The sequence below is a fragment of the Podarcis bocagei genome (genome assembly GCF_964188305.1).
Source record: "Podarcis bocagei genome assembly, chromosome: 10".
Classification (NCBI taxonomy): Eukaryota; Metazoa; Chordata; class Lepidosauria; order Squamata; family Lacertidae; genus Podarcis; species Podarcis bocagei.
In genome coordinates, this window is record NC_138135.1 from 47,489,292 (window position 1) to 47,508,439 (window position 19,148).

At 42.0% G+C, this 19,148-nt stretch overlaps 1 protein-coding gene across 1 annotated transcript; it reads right to left on the bottom strand.

Moving 5' to 3' along the window:
• Window positions 1-1,176: 1,176 nt before the first annotated feature.
• RAB21 (RAB21, member RAS oncogene family) lies at window positions 1,177-14,592 on the bottom strand. The gene is made up of 7 exons (XM_081211982.1): window positions 14,202-14,592; window positions 9,624-9,683; window positions 9,370-9,477; window positions 8,917-8,980; window positions 8,020-8,074; window positions 4,788-4,876; window positions 1,177-3,018 (listed from the first exon to the last, which is right to left on the bottom strand). Exons 1-7 carry the CDS (start codon window positions 14,370-14,372, stop codon window positions 2,879-2,881), a joined length of 687 nt encoding a protein of 228 aa, XP_081068108.1. The 5' UTR covers window positions 14,373-14,592; the 3' UTR covers window positions 1,177-2,878.
• Window positions 14,593-19,148: the final 4,556 nt, after the last annotated feature.

The window sequence follows — 19,148 nt, forward strand, 5'->3', positions numbered from 1 at the left end:
GCCATGCACAACTACAAGAGAATGAAACAAAAAATACAAAATGAAAAGTTAACATGGAGTAAACAATTGAACTGGCAGTAACTAAATTAATCTGAACTAGTGTTGGTTCCCTTTGCACAGCCCCCATTTGGTATATACTGACATTTAAAAAAACAAATAGAAGTTCTAGGAAAAATAATTATTAATCCAAGGGACAACCAACCTAGACCCTGCATTTGTCATCTGAGGCCCTTTTCTGTGCAAAGGTTGGTGACACAAGTATTCTCAATGGTGGCTCCCCATTTATGGAATGCTTTCCCCAAAGAGGCACACTCTTGGCACCATCATTATGTTTTTGACACCAGGCAAAAAAAGCTTTTTTAATCACCTTTGCCAACACGAGAACAGACTTTCTCAGTAGTGGTAATGAAGCGGGGGGAGGGGCAGTCAGATGGGAAGCATAACGATAAATTTTTAACATTACTATTATTATTAATGGAATAAAGTGTTACTGCGTATTCCTACATGGAAGCCCTACAAGTATGTAAAATGGAAAAAAATCTAATCAATCTAACCATTAAATGAACCCACAACTTTGTCTTACCCAATGTTCATCTGTGTTTGAGTTTGGAAGGTCTGGCACTTGTCAAAACATAAAGGGAATGGTGGTTTCTAAACTCATGCAACACTCCTGTGGACAAGCGTGATAAGCTTTGACAAATGCTTCTGAATGAAACTCACACCACCAACCAGCTGAAGGAGAGCAAGAATGCAGTAACTAGGATCAAGGTGCAGTTATATTAGGTGGCTCAGAATTGTACCTAAAATAGATTTCTGAAGGTGGGTTCTGCTTCTGTTAAGGATCTAACTACCTTCAGGATTATAAAGACTTCCCAAACCCCAGTCTGAATTAAGTGACTGGTGAAGCAGGAAGGGCTGCTTGAATCATCTGGAATTATTTTTCCACCATAGGATTTTCAGACTGATACACTAATTTCTTGTCCTACTTTGCAGTTTGATTTAAGATAGTTACAAGGGCCAAAGACTAATTTTTAGAGTCATTAACTTTAATGCAAATAAAGAACTGGCGGAAAGCCTTACCTTCTCAATCAACTTCAGATCCCTCTCTGTTTGAGCCTATGTCCATTTTGTTACTACCATGCTACACAGTATCCACTAGAGAAAAGTAGTTGTAAGTAAAAGGTACTAAATATGAATATTTAATGAAGATAGAGTAGCTTACAGCAGCACATGGTTTAAGTCACAGTAACCAAACTAAACAGATGCACTTTAACAGATCATCTAACTTACAATTAAGGTCAATGGTACAGAGTACAATGTACATATTAGATTATAGCCACGTGTGGCAGCTAGTTTCTTCTTGTAAGCCTCACCTGATTTTCATACAACTTGTGAAAGATAATAAATCCATGCAATGTTTTAGAAGACTAATCCTTAAAGCTTATATGCCAGGTTTTGGAGAGTGAAGTTAATAAGGTTGGTATCAAGTTTCTCAGTGCACCTTTATTTTTAGGTTTGAATGTGAATATCAATCACTGCACTACTGAAAATTCAAAGCACCACGTGACATTAGTATGAGGATCACACAAGCCAGTTTTCTAAGGCTAAACCAAGTACTCCATTTTCCACACCAACATATACCCATTTAGCAAATAATACCTTCAGTGAAATTTTCTTCAGCATTCTACTTTAGCTTTACTCTTCTAGTTCCAATACAAGAACAGTTCCAGGTTATTTCCCAAATCTCTGTCCCTTCAGAAGATATTTTCTATATTCTTATTTGTAATCCCTCCTATTCAAAAACCAAGTGGATTTCAACAAAGCTGATACAAAACACATTGAGTTCTTTCCAATTTGAATGGCCTATTAAAAAAACCCCCAAAGAAAACTGTTGCAGCCAAGTTATTTTTCACTTATTTTCATTTCTTTAACTGGAAGAAAAGCTTGACAAGAAGAAGCAAGGATAAAAGAACAGACGTTTCGTGATCAGGTCTTGCTTAGTGATTATCAGATGGAAGCAGCCAAGTTTGTAAGATTCAATTCTTGTGTGACAAAAGCAGCTATAAAGCAGTTCAATATTTTAGGCATGTCAAACTTCTATTAGAAGAAACAAGTGTAGAAGCAAATCACAACATTCCAACTAGATGTTTAGACCTTATGTGTTTAGAGACCTATACTTGCCAGAAAGTTTCTCCCAAAATATGTGAACTTCAGAGCAAGCAAAAAGAATGGACATAATCTAGCAAGGATAAAAGTGAGCAGTCAATAATGAAGTTTGTTTCTTTTTCACCAACTGTTACTCACTTCACAATCACTGACAAGACTAATGTACATATTTTTGCACCTGCACTTGTAAAAGCAGATAAAATATTTAATATGTAATTTACAATTTATTTTTACCAGCATGGAGTACAGAATGAATATATCAAAGTAGTCAGACAGTTATAGGTTGACACCAACCCTGCAAAAATAGTATTCAGTATCTGCTAATTAAAAAGAAATCAATTTGCAATTTTGAAGTGATAACAGTTCAATCTACCACAAAATACAAAGGGCTGCAAAAAATGTCTCATTCCAATAGTGTATATAAGTTATTAAATAATGATCTCATTTAAAATATAAATGAAGCCATAAGTCTTTCCCACATGCAATATTATTCATTATTGAAGAACTATGTAAAAAGGCCATTGGTTTGCTTTGTTAACCATTGTAGAAAATGCCAATTCTCTGGTCACATACTTCACTAGTTTAGCACTTAATGGTACTGAATTGTTAGAAATGATTTTGAATACTGTTAATTCCGATTCTCCACTGATAAAGAATGAGACTTTGAATACGGCAGTCTTCACTAAGGGGCAAGATACACAGTCTTATACAATTATCCAGATGAGCAGCAGCCTCCGCTGGTCTGAGCTGCTGGTTCATCATCAATTATCTGTACTCCCCGCCTTGCAGTTCCTGACTGACTGGAACCATTGCCTCGTGCTCTCTCGTCGACTTGCGCTGTTTCTATCATTCCTAGAATTGAAGGATATTGCATTAGGTTAGTCACTCACTCATAAAAGCAATTTAAGTCACACTGGTTCAGTTTAGCATATTCATAATGTTTTACAAAAGAAGAAGCAGCAAGAGACTTCTGACAGATTTGCAAGCTAGCCATCCTAATATTTATAAATGGAAGGCTAATGTTAAATGCCCAGTACGTTCTTAGGCCAAGATAAAGGGTTGGCTTCAGATTAACTCCTGTTTAGAGAAGGTCCACTGAAATGAATGGGGCAACTTAATCATGACTATCTACTCCTAAAGCATAACAAATTCTAAATCCATAAGGTTCAGCAGCTAGGTTGCTGGAGGTTGTACAAGTTCAGATGCAGTAATAGCTCACAAGTTTACCTACAAATTTATTCAATTAAAAATGTATTTTGTTACCCTGAGATAGTAAATGGGACTGGTAGATTACTATTTTACTGGAGATCACTAGCCATAGATAATTCAACACCAGCAGTCCCACCTGTCAGTGAGTATAGCACCAACTTTTCAGTATTGTTGGTTGTACAAAAAATCCTCAGGCTTTGACTTGGGTGTCCATTGGGCATTACTTACAACACCATACCAGAGGAAAATTTCACCATCCAACTGGGACACAGTAACTCAAATATGGATGTTCTATGATGTAGAATGTAAAGTGTTGTAGCCCAGGGCAATTTTACCCAAGAAGTTGCCAACCTCCACTTTTGAAAAACTTGACTATGCAGCACAATTTAAAAAAAAAATCCTGGGCCAAGAGGTGACATCACAACTTAAGTCTCAACATTTTAACATAGATGTAGTTTTCATTGAAATACAAGAATCCAGCTAAGTAGGGTCCTTTACCTTTACGGAACTTAGCTGTATAGATTAAGCAGATGTTATTTAAGAGAAAGATGGCCAATTCAATGTAGTAAGAGTTTAACATGCAATAAAATCCTACAATGTGCATAAGTATTCAAAACTGTATAGTGACATTCATGTAGCACAAGGGTAGGGAATCTTTTCTGGCCAGATCCTTATTTCCACATTCCTGGAGGCAAAATTTGACAAGTGGACAAGGTCATCCACCTATTAAACACCCAATGTCACAGTGGCATCAGATGCTGCTGTACTTGGAAGCCCTGACTGTCAGGACTTTAATGTGCAACATGGGATTCTTTGAAAGCCCTTTTCCAAAAAGCCCCATGGTGCTCTATAGATTTCCAAAAGTGAGAGATTTAAACAGCAATGTATGGCTGTTTGCAAAAGGGCTTTTAAATAGCCTTGCACTGCACTCTGCAGTCCCAACAGTCAGGACTTCAAAATGGAACATCTGACATCAGCAGAAGAACAGGCACACAGCAAAAATGAGCAGGATTTAATCTCCACTTGTCAGTTGATGAGCAGAGATTAAATCCTACTATTTTTGCTGTGTACACCAGTTCCCAGTAGGGGAGCAAACATGCACAGTCAATGCAAAATCAAACCCTGCCCTGCTCTGCCCATCAGCCTACCTCCCCTCCCCTCAGAGTAATAGCTTATTGGCAGATAGGCAGGTTTGACCCAGTGGTGGGCCAAGCTTAGCCTGTGTGCTGGAAGCTCTGCACCCCTAATGAAGAGCAAAAACATCCATCTGGACAGAAATGCTGTGCCAGCTGCATCTAAATAGATTAAATGTTTATGAAACACAAGTTATACCAGTTGCACTTGGGCTGCAGTTAAAACTTCCCAATTTCACAGCAGTAACATAGCTAGCAACTCAACACAAAATAACCTACTTTTACACAGGTCAAGAAAGAGTTCTTCTATGCCTTTGTTCTGTTTGGCTGATGTGTGGTAGTGTTTTGCTCCCACCGATTCTGCATACCTGGAAATAAGGAAAGCCTTTAGCTCCCAACTAAAAAACAATAGCAATCCTCAAACATTATTCTACATTTTAAGGGAGTGTTGTACTTAAGTATAAAACTTAGATTTCCTTCAGCATCCAGCATAGAGGAAACAGATGTAATATATGTACATTAGTAGCCTTGCAGGACATATTCAGGAGAAGAAAAGACGAAAGAGTAAACCCTACACAAATCCGACGTGGAGTCCCTTAAGACGGTTGGATATCATCTTGTATGCCTCATTCCAGTAACTCCTGCAGCCAAGTTGGTGCCAAATATATTGCTTGGCTTTCCTTTGGACCACATCAGTAAGAGGGGGGCAGAGTGTCTTGTCATCTGGGCACCCTAGGACCTCCATACATACTGCCCAGGCTTGCGCTCCAGAGGTGTCCCTTCAGAGCTGCTATTGCAGCAAAAACAACATGGGAGGCAGCAGTTACAAGGTCTCTGCAACCACAGCGGGTGCTGTGATTCTCTGGCAGCTTGACCTCACCCCCAGAGACGCAGTCCATTGCCTCTCGAGACAGAAAATGCCAACATGGTAGTAAGTTGGGAGCCAATGTGATGTAATGCTCAGACTGATGGACTAACAGCTGGAAGGTTGCAGTTCTAATCCCACCTAAGCCATAAAACTAACTGGGTGGACTTTGGGCCAGTCACTGTCCCTCAGCCTAACCTACCTCAACAGGCTGCTGTTGAGGATAAAATGAGGAGAGGGAGAAGAAGAAGAGGAGGAGGAGTTTGGATTTGATATCCCGCTTTATCACTACCTGAAGGAGTCTCAAAGCGGCTAACAATCTCCTTTCCTTCCTCCCCCACAACAAACACTCTGTGAGATGAGTGAGGCTGAGAGACTTCAGAGAAGTGTGACTAGCCCAAAGTCACCCAGCAGCTGCATGTGGAGGAGCGGAGCCGCGAACCCGGTTCCCCAGATTACAAGTCTACCGCTCTTAACCACTACACCGCACTGGCTCTCTCCTTGTACACCACCTTGGAAGAATGGTGGGATATAAATGCACTAAGTAAGTAGGTGCTATGTTTGAAATTGCAGTTAATTAATTAATATGGAGGCCATTTGTTAAACTGTCTTTCCACCAGATGGTTCTCAAAGTGACTTAACAGTAAGCTACAAAGGCCTGAACCCAACCAGCCCATGCAAAGGGACTTCCCTTTCAAGCCTCCTCCCCAATCGGTTTTAGACCCACCCCCAATCATATAAAGCAGATTTTGGAAGGTATGCAGGACACTGCAGGCAGAATAAAGTAAGGGGAAGTCCCACTGCATGAGCCAAAGCCCCCTTCCATTGTGTAGTCACCACTAGCTTCAACCTAAAGAAAAATACATATAGCAAAATGCAAAAATCAGGTAAAAACACATCAATAAAACCGATTAAGAACTACGTAAAAGCAGTTGAACAAATCATAGCATGTGGCTACACAAGTCAGCTTATGGAGGCCCATGACCACTCTAAAAAATGCTTTTGCCTTTTGGCAGATAGAAAAGGGGCTAGATAGACCTCTGTTGGCAAGGAAATCCAGAACCTGAAGCAGCCACACATGGGCAAGGGCTGACCTGCCAGAAGCTAAGCAAAGAAAAAGGGTGCAAGAAGCAATTATAAAGAGAAAGGGCACCCTTATGTATTATGAAGGGAGAGAGTAGTCTCAAGAACTAGGAATCCTTATGGTCAGTATCATTTGCTGAGAAATTAACATGTCAGGTCAGAGAGGCAAAGGGCAAAACAATTCCTGTTTGTTTTTATAACATATGGCAAATGTTTACTAAATACATAAATTGTCCATACTGTGGCAAGAATCCACCCAACACTCACGGGAAAATGTGGTGTGATCTTTTAAAGTAATCCATGCTTTGTCATGCTTTATTACATAGCATGACAAAGTTTGTAATTTTATTGGGACAAGTTGCTTGTTGTTTGCTATTGTAACTATTGTTACTCAAACTGTATCTTCTGTACCATGAAAAGTAAATAAGAACCTTATTTAAAAATTAAAAAGAACTAGAGCACTTCATAAGGGACGCGGGTGGCACTGTGGGTTAAACCACAGAGCCTAGGGCTTGCTGATCAAAAGGTCGGTGGTTTGAATCCCCGTGACGAGGTGAGCTCCCGTTGCTCGGTCCTTGCTCCTGCCAACCTAGCACTTCGAAAGCACATCAAAGTGCAAGTAGATAAATAGGTACCGCTCCAGCGGGAAGGTAAACGGTGTTTCCGTGTGCTGCTCTGGTTCGCCAGAAGCGGCTTAGTCATGCTGGCCACATGACCCGGAAGCTGTACGCCGGCTCCCTCGGCTAATAAAGCGAGATGAGCGCCGCAACCCCAGAGTCGGTCACGACGGGACCTAATGGTCAGGGGTCCCTTTACCTTTACCTTTAGAGCACTTCATCCCATGTTTCTATAAAAGAATATAAGCCAGCACTTCTCTCCCATGCCTGGGCACAGAAAACCAATAGGCTGTTGCGTTACTGTTAAACATTCACCAAAGCCAAGCCCAAAATAATTTACAGGGCAATCCTAACCATTTCTATTAACCATTTCTACTGAGAAGTCAGCCCTATTGGTCCTGGCGAGTATTAACCGCTTTCAATTTTAACCTGAGGATGGTCATTTGTCCGGTTTTAACTTTAATTTTAATTTATTTGAATTAATTTTGGGATGCATTTTAATCGATTGATTGTTTTTATGCATATTGTATTATTTATATGATGTTAGCTGCTCTGAGCCCGGCTCCGGCTGGGGTACAAATAAATTATTATTATTATTATTATTATTATTATTATTATTATTATTATTATTATTATTATTATTATTACTACTACTACTACTACTACTACTATTTAATTCAATGGGGTTCATTCTCAGGTACTTGCAATTTGGATTGCAGCAATCTGTTGAAAAAATTGATGATGCACCACAACCAGCAACATAACTTTAAAAATATATCATGGAATCCAGAAATTTAAATCTGAGAAAAATAGGAGTCACACTACCATGAAGAATACACTGCAAAGTGCAGGCAGAACTATTGTTAACCAAATGTTAACAATAGTGCAGCTGGGAAAAGAATGATAATATCTTCAAAGTGCTATTAAAACTGAGACTTCAACTTACGTTTCTGCTTCTTGAACAGAGACATGTCTTTCCTTGTCCAAATCTATTTTGTTACCTGTCAGGAATTCAAAGTTTCTTAGTGTCCAAAAAATGAGAAATCATATCTGCTCAATATTTTCAATATTTCTAGCCTCTTTTTTCCATTTCCAAGCCCATGAGACATTGGCTTCTTTGCTGCTACATCTACCCAATTGTTAGCCAGTTAACAACCTTTAGCTCAACAACCTCACACCACCCAAAATTGTTTATGAGATTGCTATGCAGTGGGAGTGGACAGAAAGATTTCAAGACCTTTCTGCAGCCCCTTACACTGCCGCTAAAAAAAGCAAAAAGCACATTCCTCCACTCTGAACAGTTTGTAGAGGCAAGAACTTTTCAAGATGCGCTCACTTTTGCAATTCCACAGGAAACTGTGGTTAATGCAAAAGCAGTTGGCACTTTTAAGGAGATACTGAAGTTTTTTACATGAAATGTCAGTATCACCTGTAGTATAATCCTACTTTTGGAAATCCTTCACCAATCTAAACATTTGCAATACTAAGTAAATTGTATCATGTTCCCAAAGAGGTTTTGCATTGTTTTCTTGGACATGGGTATCTAGGAAACAATTCCCTATCAGGATTACAAAATGTTTAGAAATGTGTCATCTTTTGCTCAAGGAAGCTTTTCACATTATTGCTACCACCATTTAACCTTCTGCTTTACTATCACTTCACTTTTAAGGTGCACAAATATAGTTTCTTTTTACTGTGCAATAGTAAACACAACTGTGTACCCTTATGAAGCTGTAGAGAAGCAGTTTGATAAGTGTTGCGCAATAATTTAAAAGACAATTAGCCCTTAAACTGAACAAGATTCCCTAGTCATAAAGTAAGGTGTGGAAAACCAAAAGCTTACCAACTATGCATAGACAAATTTCATTTCCCAACATTTTTCTTAATTCTTTGACCCAGTTTTTTACCTGCAAAAATGAAAAGAAATTTCTATTATTTCACTTCAGGATTATAGTAAGCACTAGGACAGAAAAGAATCTAGCATAAATCTATCTAACATGAAAATACAAGCAGGTAGAAATTCCTATCTCGCCTGGTTTCCTACATTGAAAGCAATCCTATCCCTGTCTACTCAGCAGGTATGTAAGTGTATAGGACTGCAGCTCAAAGAGATTTTAGGTAAGTTGCACAACCATTACATGAAACCAGGTTGCTTTGAAAGTTCTTCAAGTCCTACACTGTACTCATTTCCATAGCAAAAAATAATAAAAAAAATGATTACAGTATTAGTTTCAAGAAAATCTGGTCAACATGGAAGCTTTTGAGTTTACTTCTTCAATGGAAAGGGTATAGTTACCTTCTGGAAAGAGTCTTCATCTGTTATATCATACACTAAAATAGCTCCATTAGAGTCTCTGTAGTAAATAGGACCCAGTGCATGAAATCTTTCTTGCCCTGCTGTATCCTGCATGAAGCAAATACATTTATGTTAGTCCTTTTTTAAGCTAGTAAAATTAAAGTCAATGCTATTTTGATACACCTTGATATTTTGGTATGATAAACAGAGTTCTATCTTTAGACACACAAGAAATGTAATCAATAAAGACATACCCATATTGCAAGGTTTACTCTTTTTCCTCCAATATTTAGCTTCTTTGTTAGAAAAGATGCCTACAATAAAGAACATATGAACATTAAATACCTTATGCCAAAGTAAAACTGATTCATGATGTGTTGAAGAAATTCAGCAGAATTACAGTCATAAAAGTGCACTCAATGCATTATCTACAATGAGATAAAGATATCTATCTACTGCAAAAATAGAATATAGTGAACAAGAGGCATATGTTTAAGGCAAGGCAAACAATACCAGTTTTTGGTGTTGCTAAAAACTTACTTTTTCTTTCAGGCCTTTGCTTATATTTAATACCAGCATGCCAAGTTTGTCCTAACCTGGTTGCTGCTCTGTTTGTTTATTTTTTATGTTTCATTGTTAACAACCATAATATACAGTGGTACCTCAGGTTACATATGCTTCAGGTTACATACGCTTCAGGTTACAGACTCTGCTAACCCAGAAATAGTACCTCGGGTTAAGAACTTTGCTTCAGGATGAGAACGGAAATTGCGCGGCAGCGACACGGCAGCAGCAGGAGGCCCCATTAGCTAAAGTGGTGCTTCAGGTTAAGAACAGTTTCAGGTTAAGAACGGACCTCCGGAACGAATTAAATACGTAACCAGAGGTACCACTGTACTTTTATGGAAGCCAATATAAGTGTTTAAATAAGTATACAGTTTCCTTACAAATAGTCAATTATGAAACTGTCATACCATGAAGACAGGTAACAGTAACAGCACAGAAAATCAGCTCAAATGGTAAAACTTCTTTTAACATTTTGTATCAGAGTACAGCTATCCAAGAACAAAATGCAATCAGGAGCATCAATTTTAAGAGCTATACATGCACTTAAAAGATTTGTTTCTCCACGATATACTGTATTTTTTGCTCTATAAGACTCACTTTTTCCCTCCTAAAAAGTAAGGGGAAATGTGTGTGCGTCTTATGGAGCGAATGCAGGCTGTGTAGCTATCCCAGAAGCCAGAACAGCAAGAGGGATTGCTGCTTTCACTGCGCAGCGATCTCTCTTGCTGTTCCGGCTTCTGGGATTCAGAATATTTTTTTTCTTGTTTTCCTTCTCCAAAAACTAGGTGCGTCTTGTGGTCTGGTGCGTCTTATAGAGCGAAAAATACGGTGCTTAGAAGCAACTCCAAAGACTTGAACAAAATGTACTTGATAGATGCCCACAGTTCACAGTTGACTCCACAGGCCTTTCCTAACTTGGGGCCTCAACACATGTATGTGTTAGTTTCTGTTTGCCACTGAGGTATGCTGCTGGAGCTGTGATGGAAAAAAATGTTTCCCCATCTCATTCTCTACCTCCTCCCCATCTCCAAAAAACTATTTTCTTCCATTTTTCCAGAAAGAAATTGGTGAGTGATATAATAATTGCAGCAGTTTGTATTTTTTTAAAAAAAGTTAATTACAGTTCCTCTCTATTGTAGACTGATGGTACTTTTGCTTTATATATTTATATCCTGCTTTTTTGGGTGGTCTTATATTTATTCAGACTATACCCTGGGCCTTAACTGTATAAAAGTTATTGTTTGGTGTGTAAAGTGCTGCGGAAGGTATTACTGTGGATCATGCTGCTTCTAGAGATAATATTACTTAAGCCCAAATATAAGTTTCCTTTTGTTGACCACACCATCACTCCTTTTCTTCAAATGGAAAAACCCAACAGCAGTATGTTGAGGCAGGTCTGTGCAGAATTTATCTGAGGCTGGGGCAGGAGTTCCCGGTCGACTGGGAGACACAGAGCATTCTTGGCGTGACAGCCTAAGTTTGGCAGGGCCCTCTGGCCAGCTTAGCCCTTCAAGGCCCAGGGCAATTGTACCCTGTTCCCCCACCCCTCTGCCCAGGCCAGGCCTGCCTTGAAGTAACTTGCCATTTCATCCTTGGTACAGTTGTACCTTGGTTCTTGAACAGAATGCATTCCAGGAGTCTGCTCGACTCCCGAAACTGTTCAAAAACCAAGGTGCAGCTTCCAATTGGCTGCAAGAATGTCCTGCAGCCAATCAGAAGCCGCACTAGACATTAGGCTTCCGAAATTCGTTCGAAAACCAGAACACTCACTTCTGGGTTTCAATCATTCGGGAGCTGATTTGTTCAGGAGCCAAGGTGTTTGAGATCCAAGGTATGACTGTATTGTATTTTTAAATTGAAGGTTATCAGGGCAGTGTACAAACATTCCAATAAAAATACAACCTATCAATCAACACTAAATCATTACTAAAAATTACAACAGAACATAGTCCTTAGGCAAACCTTCCCTAAGCTCATTTATCCTGAAATGTCAGAAGCAACAGGTATGTTTTTACAGGCATCAGAAGGAGGTCAACAAAAGATTGTTGTGCCTTTAGTAAAAGAAAGTTGCAACAGAAGACAGTTCCACAACCTAGGTACCATAACTGCATCACCACAGAACAGCCCACAGCCACTTATGGTAAAACCAACAGCAGGGTCTTTCTTGCTCAGCTTACAACATGGGCCAACAGATGATTAAATACTCCAACACCAGGCATATTTACAGTTAATGTTTCACTAAAACCATGACATTTACATTTAGTAACTATAGCACACAGTGCAGCTTTATAGGCCAAATTATGCATAAGCCATTTTAGATTCTTAAATTGATGAAGTAAAAACAGTAAGAAAATAAATAGCGTGTCTCTTTCAGTTTTCTATGTTCTCTCTACCTAGGTCTTCACTAGCAAACACAGCTGTTGAACTATAATAATTAATGTATGATTCCAAATTAAATCATATTAGGTCAAAGGAGAGTGCAAAAGATGTATTTCCCTAACCAGAGAAACCAAGCTATCCTGGGCACTCATCTCTCCCCAGCTCCTAGTATTAATCACAGAGTAATATGAGACTACGTAGTCACATAATACTGGATTGATGGATGTTCCCTTGCTTGGGAAATAGCACTGAATCATGACACAGCTGCCTGTCCCTATTCCCTCCCTCCCAGTCTTAACAACAGGAAACACAGAAGGTACATACCTGCAGGACTGTGTTGGAAGGAGCATTTAAGCAAATATAAATAGTTTTGTTTCCCTGCTACTCACCACAAGCAGCACACTACAAAGTTACAGTACTACCTTCAGATGTTGCTTTTAAAAGAAGGAGGCAGGCCACAAGTTAGTTCTAAGAAGTGTACTTCAAAAACCAGCACTGTCAGTATGGTAGATCTTGTGATAACTCATGACTTCACAGTAATTTAAGTGACAGGTTTGATCTTGCATTAATTGTACTGTAACTAAGTAACCACAAACTAATGAGTCAATGTACAAGACGCAAAAATGTTTAAATTCAAAGGAACACAGAATTCTGGTGAACACTACACTTGGGACTATGATTCAGCAAGTTTCCCTGCCCCTTAAAACGAGTGTTTTTAAAAGAATCAATAAACTTCTAATCAGATTTAAACCTTCTGAAACGGATGTGTTCATTTCAGAACAACAATTTCATTGACTTCCTTTTAACTATTTCATTTTCTGCTCTCATTTGCTCCAAATACTTGTAACAAGATAGTATGCAGGAACAGTTACTAAATCTTTGGGTGGTTGTTGTTGTTGTTTGGGGGGGGGGGTCCACAAAAGTTACTTTTGTTCAAAGAAACTGGAACAGCACATTATGAACCATGGAAAACACATTTCACATGTTTGGTGCACTTATGATTTACAGACGCAGTTCATGTGACATGTGAAATCATTTCTATAAGTGATTCTGGAAGTGTATGGGGTACTCAGCCACCAAGTAAGCAGCCTTGTTCAGTGTCCCTTGGCTACGTATATTCTTTAAAAATCCAGTGTAACCTATATGAAGACTAGATTTAAATAGGTTCAACTATGCATACAATGCTCCTAGATTTCACAACACACTGCTCTATATATAGTTAGTATATATAGAGCATGCAATGTGTTCAGATTCCATGCCAGTTGTTTGCACCACAGAAACACATGCTCTTGTGGGGCACCTTAAAGACTAAGGGACGCATAAGCTTTTGTGAAGCAGAATCCACTTATCAAATATACTTCTGTTACCTGAAAAGAAAGAGGATTCCACAAGTGCCCATAAATCTGTCAAGCATCAAAGGTCCACAAACACAATAAATAAAACTTTTATGCTTCCATGTGTTCTCACTCATATTTCAGCATCACAAAAGATAACGCAAAATACCCTTCAGAGGAGAGAGGGCCACCCTGTGAATCAACACCACCATAAATTGTTTACTAGGTATATGGTACTATTTGGCTTTGAGCTAGATGTGGTAGGAAAAGGCTCGCGGCTTGTTCTGCGACACTTTCACGCCCTAAAAGCACCACTCCTCACTTCGGAAGAAAAGAGACTGAAGTCCCGTATAACCGAGAAATGACAGCCCCGCCGAGGCGGGCACACCCTTAGGACTCATCAAACGCAACCTCGACCCGGCAGCCTGCGAGAACTCTGCCTGGAAAAGTGGAGCAGCAGCGTCACCGCATTCAGACGAGCGTGTCGGGGTCAAGCCCCCAAAGCGGCCTCTCGCCGCCGCCCCTTCTGCTGCTGCCGGGCGGTATACCTACCTGTAAGGTGGTGATGTGCTTGTCATTGAACTTGTTCTCGCAGTAGCGGAGGACCAGCGAGGTTTTCCCCACGCAGCCTTCGCCCAGCAGGACCACCTTGAAGGAAAAGCTTCTCCCGCCGCCGCCGGCAGCGCCGCCTCCCGCGCCAGAGGTCGCCGCCGACGCCGCCATCCGCAGCGAAGTGGCCGCCGACGCCGCGGCCTCACATCCGCAGCCCCGCTCCTCTCCTAGCAGGGGGGGGGGGAGGAGGCGAAGGGAAGGCAGGCCCCGCGCAGAAGGAGACGGGGACACCGGAGGAAAGAGACACCCACTTCCCTGTTACCGGAGGGGGGGGGGGCGCCTCAGCCTGACTCCCTCTAATGGCGTCGCCTTCTTCCTCCTACGTCACGCGACGTGCGGTCACGCGACGCTCGCCGTTGATGCCGCGGCCCTAAGAAGCCCCGCCCATTGTGGGTGGGGCGAAGCAGCCGGGGGCGGGGCCGGAGGAGAGCTTCTTGGGGTTCTGGCAGGATCCGCGGACGGAGGTGGGTGGAGGCGGTACATTGCCCCATCGTCTTGGCAGAGCTGCTTTTCAATCACGTTGATTTATAATAATAATGGTAATCTATAAATGCACTAAATAAATAATAATAATAATAATAAGTGCCACCGGCAGCAGCAGCTGCTGGGAAAGAGGAAGAGACTGATGTTTCGCTATGCGCTGTGCAGATCGTCAAGCCTCTGAACTGCATTGTAAACGTCGCTGGGCGTCTGGCCTTGGGAAAATGGCGGGGAAGAGGGGTGTGTGGGCGCGTGTATTGCATTTCTGAAACCTGGTCCGTGCTACACGCTTGCTCCGTGTAAGTCCCGCTGATTGTTACGAGGCGGAGTTGTAAGTACGGGTGCGCAGGATTGAGGCCGTTGAAGATTTATTTCATTTTTTTAAAAAAAATATTGCACCGCTTGACTGTAAAGAGAACCTCCAAGCGGTTTACGGAAGGAAGAATAAAATAAAGAAAAATTAACAAATACTTGACAGATTAAAACGCGCATCAACTATTGAGAAAGGTGTCCTGATAATAAATGAAGTTAGTAGATGAAGCAAAGAGTCCCGTCCCGATGCGGACGTTGTATCCAGCACTAATTTGAAGTCGGCGACAAGGGGATTGGAGGGAAAGCTGTCGTGGTTCTTAGTTATAGCTTCAGAAGCGGCTTTTGGGATTTCGATCCTGAGGACACCCCCCCCCCCCACACACACACACACTTCAAAAGGAGATGCTGCTGGAACCTGATTACTAAGTGTGGGCAGTTAGATTTGCCTAGGACTTGCTTTCGAAGGCGCAAGCAAAATCGTTCGCTTGTACTGCTCCCATCTGCTGCTATTTCCTGCACTCCCCAAGATCTCTGCACTTGGCAAGGGGAGGACTTCAAGCCGAATTTGATCCAGAATCCACCTGTTGTCACCCACCTTTGTGATAAATGGCGCAATCCTTTGATAAGTTTTGTAGAAACCCTCTTGCATAGGAGCCAACTCTTAGAAGGGGTCCCACCAATAAAATATTTGAGAGGGCCAGGCCTCCCCAAAGATGATGGGCATTGCCATTCAAATACTGTAGTGTGCATACATGGGATCAATTATGTGGGGCTTACCTCCCCCCCATATTTTATTCAAGTTGGCACCCCTGCCCTGCAGAAACACATGTGATGTAAAACTGCCTTAATATTATATGCTGGGGAGTGGATTGGGGTGGGGGTGGAGTGCAACTCTTATTAATTCTCCTGGACCTCTCAGCAGCACTGTCCTCCTGGATCATGTAGCTGGATTGAGTTTACCGTACTTTTCTGTGTTTAAGACTAGGTGTTTTTTTTTTACTGAAAATAATGTTTAAAAAGGGGGGTAGTCTTATACACGGGGGCAATCTCCCTCCATTTTCTTAATTTTGAGTCCCTCAAAATAGGGGGCATGTTTTACACGGGGGCGTGTTATACATAGAAAAATACGATAAGTAGCATGGTATTGCAGTGGCTCTTGTCTTTAAAAGTATGGTCCTAGAGGAGGAGACTTTTGTTTTGCTTCATGGTTTTTCGGCTGTTGTAGGGCTCTGGTTCAGACCCAGTGCTATTTAATGTCTACCTGAAACTGCTGGGGGGAAACAGTACTGATGACATGCATCTTGATCTCTCATTTGCATCTAAAAGTCCCAGGGAGGCAGTGATCTGGATCAAAGGATACAACATATATTGGATGGAATTATACTCCCCCTGAAGGAGGACCATGCATGCACACAGCTTGAGGCAGGAGACTGGGACCTGCCCTGCCCTGCCCTAAGTAGTTTAGGGACAGCTTTTTCAAGGAGTGCCTTCACCCATGTTAACCTGGCTGTGTCTTAAGCGGGAGGTTGGAGGCAGTGCTTGCTTGCTCACCCTTAAGATCAGTTAAATTGGTAGACATGAAAGGCGACATAGGAGATTTGAATCTGGCTCGTACAAAGCTGCTTTTATTGGGAGAAGAGGCGGGATTGAATTTGCTTGTAGAACTAGAATTGCCTGCCTCTCTAGTACATTTCTTCCAACCATTTTTAGACTACTTTGTACCTTCTGCTATAAATTCCAGTATGAGTCTCTTCTGAGCTAAGACCTGGCCCTTGGATTACGTACTAATGTTCAGGTTTATCAGACCCCAACTTTGCACAGCTTTAACACCCAGCTTTTAAGCAGTTGCATCTGTTTGCTCACAGCGACTCATCTTTCTAGAGCAATATATCTATACTCACGCTTATAGAAACAAAGGAAACAGTTATATCAGACCCATCTATTTTAAATGAAAGTCATTCATCACAGAACCATTTTCAAAGCTTAAGGACCAGAAACAGATTGCGAAGAATCCATTTTTAGGAATGACCTTTAAATAATATGGTTAGATAGAACAGCCAGGTGCTCTGTCAGCTGGGGAAGCAAATTGATTTATATTGTTGCCTTTGCGCTGCATTGTTGCTAATGCGTTTTGAGAAGCAATCTAAAATGTTCCCTTTGCTACATGTGGACAAATTGCTACTGAAAGAGACACTGCATTTTATAATTAAATCTCTAATTTAAAAAATGCATTAACAAACAAGGAAAGTGCTCAAATGCCTTTGTAGATCTTTAAAAAGCCAATTATTTTATTTAAAGCATTTTTATCTGCTCTTTAGTCAAACACAGGCGACCAGAGCAGTTTGCAACTATGTGTAGTAAGATAGTCCCTGCTCTCAGATACATAATCTAAAAGACGGGACACAAAAGGAAAAGCGGTTGATAAGGAGGAGGAAATAAACAAACTCAGATGACAGGTTCCCCACCACTGCTCTACATCTCTTTGGGGGGTGGGGTACTGGGTCTGTAAGGACTAAATGGCTATGAAGTGGGAAAATGTGTCCTCAGCACACCCAGACTAAGGACAAATGGGTGTTAGTTTAATTCTTTATGGACAAAGCACACATTTAACAGTAGCTCCTAAGATGCACAGAACATACACACACTTCTGATGCCTAAGTAGCTGGCATCCGAGCTGGATTGTTGGAGCAACAGCAGAACCATGCCTCCACCCAAACCTAAGTACCCTTGTCTGACAGGGCAAGTGTAAGCAACCTGCAACATCTACAGGGAAATTGCCGCTGTGCCTGTCACTGCAAGCTTCCCCTCCCAGTCCTGGGAGACAGAGATTCTGCCTAGCCTCCCCTCAGGCACCACCTCTTCCTCTGCTCCTGGGCATTCTGCCTTCTTCTTGCCCCTCATCCTCCATCTCCTCCTGCTCAGACTCTTCGCCTCCCCCCCCCCAGCTCTGGTTCCTGCCTCGCAGGAGGCACAAAACTCCACAAATCACTGCCTTCCCGTGAGTCAGTCTCTGTCCTCACAGCCTCTTCCACCCTCTCCTCAGTGCCCTGCCAGTCCCTGACAGAGGGGGAATCATATACAAGGAGAACATCCTAGGGCTGTTCAGCTTAGGGGGCGCAGTGTTCACAGTTTCTTAGGTCTGCAATTCGAGAGGCAGGTTCTGTTCCAGGTACATGAAATGGTACCAGGATCTGTTCCAGATGAAATGGCTACATGGCTGGAATTTGAGCCTTGAATGCTGTCTCTTTGGCCCGGGCATCGGATAACATAGTAGCTGGTTTTCTAAGAACCCTCTTTGCCAGAATCTTTAACATGTGTTTCAGCTCATCCTGTGTATCAGGGATAGCAAAACAATGCTGTGTGCCCTTGTGGCAGTCTGGTGGATCATCAGAGATCACTATATGGTAGGTTGCCATACCTCAGATGCTCCCTGCCTCTCCCATCCACATGTAGGCCAGATTCTATAAATCTTCTATGTGTATGTAAGCTCCCTATGCATTTGTGACTATCCACAAATATGTCGGAATCACACCTGTCAGGGGTTCAGGGACAGAGGCACAGATGAGGGGGGAGACGGAGAGCGATGGGGAAGAATCCCAGGACTGTGAGGAAGAGGATGACAATGACTTGAGGTCTTCCATGAGTCTCTCAAGTGAATCGGAGGATTCCCAGAAGGGGGCGCCCCTAGTCAGGCCAAGGGGGAGCAGGAGCAGGCAGGAGACAGGGGAAGGAGATCGGGGCAGGACGTCCTGCCGGAAGAGGCGGAGAGTAGTACAGGGAGTAGTGTAAGTGTCAAGAGGAAGGTCAGGGGTAGCGAACGCGCGCCAAGTTCAAATGTGGAGGCGCGCGGAAATGGAGAGAGCTCGGAGGAGGAGCCTGGCCCCAAAGCACGAAGGAGGGGGGAACAGGCATCTGAGGAATCCGCTTCAGGAGAGAGCAGGAGGGAAGGAACCCAGGGGGGCAGAAAGACCCTGCGGAAAAGGAAAGACAGGAAGAGGTGGACTAGCACAAGCCTCTTAAGCTGGTGTAGGGGCGGGACCGATTCAGAGGGGACTTAAAACGTCTAGGCTAAGAGACGCGGGGCTGCGCGCCTCG

Bases quoted from the DNA above. Each gene is read 5' to 3' on its own strand.
- RAB21 (XM_081211982.1), bottom strand. From the start codon at position 14,372: ATGGCGGCGTCGGCGGCGACCTCTGGCGCGGGAGGCGGCGCTGCCGGC. The intron at 9,478-9,623 runs GTATGTCTTTAT...TGCTTCATGCAG, and splicing joins GAGTAAACCTTGCAATATGG to GATACAGCAGGGCAAGAAAG. The intron at 4,877-8,019 runs GTAAGTTGAAGT...CCTTATTTCCAG, and splicing joins TCTGTTCAAGAAGCAGAAAC to GTATGCAGAATCGGTGGGAG.